This window comes from Lolium rigidum, chromosome 3 (genome assembly GCF_022539505.1).
Source record: "Lolium rigidum isolate FL_2022 chromosome 3, APGP_CSIRO_Lrig_0.1, whole genome shotgun sequence".
Classification (NCBI taxonomy): Eukaryota; Viridiplantae; Streptophyta; class Magnoliopsida; order Poales; family Poaceae; genus Lolium; species Lolium rigidum.
Genome location: NC_061510.1, coordinates 281,022,314 through 281,028,599, shown reverse-complemented (window position 1 = coordinate 281,028,599; position 6,286 = coordinate 281,022,314). Strand labels below are relative to the sequence as shown.

The 6,286-nt window shown below is 42.3% G+C and overlaps 1 protein-coding gene across 1 annotated transcript; it reads right to left on the bottom strand.

The window, feature by feature from the left end:
- Positions 1–876: 876 nt before the first annotated feature.
- Positions 877–6,018, bottom strand: LOC124696593 (cysteine-rich receptor-like protein kinase 19). The gene is made up of 4 exons (XM_047229301.1): positions 5,586–6,018; positions 2,711–3,097; positions 1,684–2,032; positions 877–1,594 (listed from the first exon to the last, which is right to left on the bottom strand). Exons 1-4 carry the CDS (start codon positions 6,016–6,018, stop codon positions 877–879), a joined length of 1,887 nt encoding a protein of 628 aa, XP_047085257.1.
- Between the last annotated feature and the right edge of the window lie 268 nt (positions 6,019–6,286).

Here is a 6,286-nt window from a genome sequence, read left to right as displayed (position 1 = left end):
TTCCCCTTCACTCATCGGCCGATTCGTGTCGCTTCCGCCGCCAAACCTGCAATCGACCACCGCAAACGACACCATTCGCTCGGCCGCCTCTTGATTCCGGCCACCGCCAAAAAGCCAATCAATGTTGACTGCGGCGCCACCGCGCTCCCCTCTCGCTTCGACCTCGCTGGCGCCGCCCAACCCAGAATATTTCCGTGGCAACCTCCAATTTCGAGCCCAGCTGCAACTGTCCAGAGCGCGGTGGCTCTCCATTGGGGACCTGCCGGCGTCGCAAAAGGCGCGGAGGTTGCAGGCGAGTTTGAGGACGGTGAGATTGTTGCGCACGCACGCGCTCAGGATACGCATCCTAGAAGAAGAAGAAGTGGAGACAGGGCCTGCCCGAGTTTGCAAAGGTCGTGGAGCGGTTATCGTGCGTCCTCTCGATGGGCGCCGGCAGCGTGTTGAAGATGGCTTGAGAGGTGTGCGACCGTGCTCCTTCCCAACAATAAGAAATGTATGTATCCCTGCTAGCTGTTTTTCCTCTCGCCCCTGTTGTTTTAGTACTATCTTGTTTCTACTGTGGGTCTATGGTGGTGCTTCTTGTTTATGCCTAGGACAATTTGATCATTAAAAATACGTTGTACTGTATTTTCCTAGGAACGTGCGGGTTAAAACCATTTTGAAGAGATAAAACGCGGACAGAGATTTGAAAAACCTTGTCAACAATTAGGGAATCACAAGATAAAATATCCAAGACATAGTTCCGTTGATTACATGGATACAGATCCATTTAGGTACTAAAAGCGCGGGTCGTGTAGACCATGGGTACAAGACAGATAGGTAGCATATGATTGATAATACAATAGCAAGGAAGTAGACTGAATTTAATGATGAACTTCAGCTCTGGCTGGTCAGGAAAGCTGCCGTACCAGCGTCTTCATCTCTTCGTGCATGCCGAGGGGGCACAGTGGCAGACGTGCTGAACTCATCTTCACTTACACTGCGGTTATGGGAGGTTGATGGATATGATCTACTCTCATTCATCATGGGAAAAGTATAATTTGTACTAGTAGGGAGAAAAGGCAACGGAACGGCTCGGCTTGTCAAGTATTCCAGCACTTTCCTGGTATGTGGACGTTGATCGGGATCCGGATGGACACACAAGAGCCCGATAATCAACACCCGCTTAAGTTGCTCGTCAGACTGACCCCTCAGCCGTCCGTCAGCTGCATCCAGAATAGCATTCCTCTGATGACATGCCCGCACCTTCTCGACAAGGTTGTTCATAATCCTATCACCATGCTGAGTCACGGACGGTCTCTCACAGCATACAACCTCAAGCATCACTATGCCGAAGCTGTAGATATCGTTCTTCTCGCATGCCCTGCCGGTGTTCGCATATGCCGGGTCGACGTAGCCTTTGGTCCCACGGATGCTGTCCGTCGAGCGTGAGGTTTTACTATTGCTGATTTGCTTCACCAGCCCAAAGTCACACAGCTTCGCATTGAAGCTTTTGCCAAGCATCACATTACTTGGCTTGATATCGCCATGCAGGAGGGTTTCCTTACATTCACAGTGGAGGTATACAAGACCAGTGGCTACTCCAATCAGTATGCTGTTCCTGAAACACGTGCGATGAATTCTCTATCAGACAAATTAGTTCTACACGTACGGAAGCAATATAGCTAGAGAGCATGCGCGTGCGCGTACCTTTTTGGCCAATCTAGCATCAGATTAGTGCCCGGAACCGTTACACCATGAAGGTCCGAATCCATGGCACCAGTTTTGGGGTAAAGCTGGTCCTCGAGGTTCCCATTTTCCATTAGCTCATACACAAGAAGTAGATTTTTTTTGTCCTTGCAGCAACCAACAAGACTTATAATGTTGCAATGGTGAAGCGGCCTCATAACGTTAATCTCGTTATCAAAGTCCTTCCTCACTTGTCCTTGTTCCTCATTATTATCTGGCATAATTATCTTTTTTACAGCAACATCCATGCTATTCAGTTTACCTTTATATACAGTACCAAAGGCACCAGCTCCAAGTATTTCTTCTGACGCAAAGTTAGATGTTGATTTCGCCAATTGCGCATAAGAGAACCTTTGGGCATCTACTACAATAACATCAATTTAATGCATTTTTCGATAAGGGGTAATATATAATACTAAATAGATACCAAATACACCTAGCCTCAGCAAAAACTCAATATCAAGAGCAATTTTAAGATATCAATGATGCACACAACCAAATTATTAAAAAAAAATAAAAAAATCCAAGACACAGAGCAACCAACATCGACATAAATTTGTGCATGGCCTGTATGAAAGGTATCTGCTTTAGCTTGAATTGGCTTCATTAATTTAAACAGTTAAACCCCTAGCAACAAATGCACATTGAGAATTTATTCAGGGATCGAGAAAGTCACATGATACCTCTTTTTTTACGTAGTCGTCTTAAGTTATACACATTGCAAATCAAAATTGCCAAGCAAATCACTCCAAATATTGCACCGATTTTAGCTGCCTTAGAAGCTGCAGGAGGAGGAAGAGTGACGGGGAAGGATTGAGAAACATAATGAAAATATTGTGCAACAGTAAGTGTGCATTTAGAATACATATGCTTAGCACCACCATGGTGGATCTTCGCAACAAAAAGGATATTGCCTCCTCTCCAAAGGTGGCACTGAGACTTTCATAGAAGGATTGACCTAACATACATGCAAAGAACTCACCACTGGCGATCGCGGGATCAGGAGATGACCTGCCCGCTGGGAATACATATTGCGGCGTAGGTGCCGGAACAGCAGTGAACGGCACAACCATGAAGCTCGTATTGCTGTACCGAACAGTGCAGCTGTAGCTTTTCTGCTGCCCTTCTCTTCTCAGGACCCAAATGTCCGTCACGTTGATGGACAGTATGTCTAAGCACTGTTTGCACTTGTCTGCTGGCAGGTCCCATGTGCACTGCACAAACACATATGGCCTCCCCACGCTGGCTGCGAATCGCTGCGGTGAGATCTCCGCACCCGATGTTGCTTCAGACAAGCTAGGCTGCACTTCATCCGCGTAGTCCTTCCAACTAGTGGAAACACTTTCACCACTCGACACGTAGATGGCACCTGCCCCAAGAAATAGCAGGTAGATCCTGATATCATAAACTTGGCAAAAAAATTATTCCCAAGTTTTTTAGAGTTAAGAAAACAGTCATAAATATGTACTCTAATAGAAACGAAAATGGTAGAAGGACTAGATTCTGGGAGAACTGGTGGATAGGAGATAAATCCTGATGTCTTAATTCTCACATACTTCATGATCTTACCCATAGAAAAAATATAACTGTCCGTAGAGTGATGTCTGAAGCTTAGGGTTGTTTGAGATTCAGAAGGACTATGTGGGAGATCAGACTGTCTGTTGGTATAAGTTAGTTGATCTATGCAGTAATGTAATTCTTCCGTACAAGGAAGATAGGTGTAAATGGATCCTGAATTCTTCTGGTGTGTTTAGTATACATTCTATGTAGTACCTCTGTCCATAAAAGGATGTCTTAACTTTGTCAAAATATGCATGTATCTAGACGTGTTTTAGTGTGTAGATACATGCAAATTTTGACAAAGTTCATACATTCTTTTACGGACGGAGGGAGTATGTTATTTTCAAAGCTAGACAAGTTAGTTGCCCTTTTAAGAAAATTTGGTGTCTGAATGGGAAAAGTCTTCTCGTGGTTAGCCTTTATGAAAAGTATTTTGACCAGGAATGTTTTTCTACATGGACGATGAATTTGTAGTGCTAAATGTATGCTTTGTAGTATTATATGGTGCATAGGTAGAGAAACTTTTCATTCATTGTCCAGTAGCTAGGTATATATGGAATATTGTAAAGTGTGCTTTCTTCAGTTTGAGATCCTGCCAGGATAGTTTATTTTGTCGCTCATTATATTTCTATATGGTCTGGTCAATAGAAGAAAAACCTCTGAAACCTGGAGTTCGGAGGGGCAAAGGTATGCATTCTGGTGGCCACCGAGGTTTTTCTCTTGAGGGAGGGTTGGGATCCCATGATTTTCAGGATTGCCAATGATGAGGATGTAGTTTGAGGCAGAATACTGTTGGATGTTAAAGTTCTTTGTCTTTCCTCGTTCTTGGTCTCATGAAGTTTTGTTGATATATAATGGAGTGTCTTTGCATTGTCTTATAGTTCTAATAAGATTCAAAGTGTAGTGTCTTTAGTTTCTGTAGTGGTGGATGCAATCTTGTAGTTTAAGGATCAAAGGACGTTTCCCATGTTTTATGTATTGAAGATATGTACGGAAACATACCAAAAACAAGGAAAATTGATCAAGTACTACCTGGAAACTAATATTAGATCACATAAGAATTATATTGGTATGTCTACGTCCATATTTTTTGAGATTGTCCTGGACAAACTTTATGGCTTCTATTGAGCTTTACTGCCTAAACTCCTACACAAGTTCTTTGCTCCGAAAAGTGACAGACATGAGTACACAAATGTTAACAAGTTAGTGTTGTTCTGGACATACTTTAGTAAAAAATAGTACTATAACTTTGACCAGCAATATTATGTTAAATATTAGGAAAGCTGAAAAGCATATGTATAGAACTATTCCTGAAAATATTTCCTCAAAATTATGTACTATATTTTCTAAGTTATTACGCATATATTCAATGTATTCCAATGGTCAAAATTGTTACTCATATTTATAAAATATATATATATATTCTGGGTTATTGCACATATCTTGAAGGGCATATCAAAGCGTACATCGTCATTTGTGAACTGAAATGAGTATAAATGTATGATTTTAGATATTTCCTACAACTATGTAAGGAAGAGGCCGTTTCATCAGATTCCATCTGTCCCGTTTTATTAGGTGTATAAAATTCCAAAGTCAATCATTGTAAAGGTTGACCAAGTTCTTAGATCAAACTATAGGTATCTACAACAAAAATCAACATCTTCAAATACATCAATAACTATACTTTGTATTATATAGTATATAGTACTGTATATGTTGATAGTTTTTTTCTATAAACTTGGTAAAATTTTACAATAGTTGACTTTTGACAAACCTTATACACCTAATAAACAGTATCATAGAGAACATGTTGCAAAGATATCTGTTATGTTATGCCAGGGTTGGTAAGATATTGTTAAAAAAGGTTAGCGTGAAGCCGGGACATATGATGAGAGAACGACTCATTAGGGATAACCTTAAGATTTGAGAACGTCATCACTTGTCAGCACTGGTGATAGGATCGGAGGCCAATCAGGAGGCCCCGGTATTGTCGGTTAAGCAATAAGGGATGGGAGAGGGGATGAGAGCAGGAGATGAGGGATCTATAAGATGTGTGGCGTGTGGTTCCATATTGTTATCCTAATTCTTATGCCAGTACCTATTTCACTAAAATATTAAATATGTATTGACGTATAGCACATTCGTGCTATTGACCAATGCTAGTATGAATAATGTGATAGAAATATAGCACGGGTATAATTTTTTCTTAGTGCAAAGTGTAAAAGTTACTCTTCTCTACTTGGCTGAAAACCTTTGAATCACTGAAAACGATTATTGGGTTACAGGAAAACGCTCACCTATTTCAGGTGTACCAAAGAAGTTGACGTCTGAATAGCGGACTAGGCATCGATCGAACATCGCGAGCACGGTTCTGCTCCCAGGGCAGCTATTCCGCAGGCCATCGGCATTGCTGGCAGCAGCGGCCGTGAGGCAGTCGCTGCAATCAGCGCGCGAGTAGTCGGCAGGACACATGGCGAGGCCATATAAAGTGTCTGATCCCAGGCCAACCGTGCCGTTGAAGAAGCCTCCATTCTTGGAGACGGTGTTCTCGGGGAGCTCACCGAGGAATTGGTTCACGTTGGCGGCGTAGGCGCCGGTGTCAGTGTAGTTGCCTGATGTTGAGCAGTTGATGGCTTGAAGAATGTATGAGCTCATAGCTGCATTGGATGCCACCAGCAGGTGGAAACAGAGGAAGAGGAACGAAGACGAGTAATCTCGTCGGACTGTCATTCTCGCTAGCTCTATAAGCTTTCACGCTAAATTTTGTTTGGTTTGCTGTTTTGGTGCGAGAAGACAAGTGCGTTTTTATGCAAGATTGAGATCATAGAATAAGAAGAAGACATGTTCTATATTCATTGAGACCAGGTCGGTGAACTGGTACTACAATTCATTTTCAGTAATCTTCATCAGAAGGTAGGTTAACTATCCACGCATTGCAATGTGGAATTGAACTAACTGGCTAGTGGTAGCAAAAGCTAGATTAGTTCATAGTGTTAGC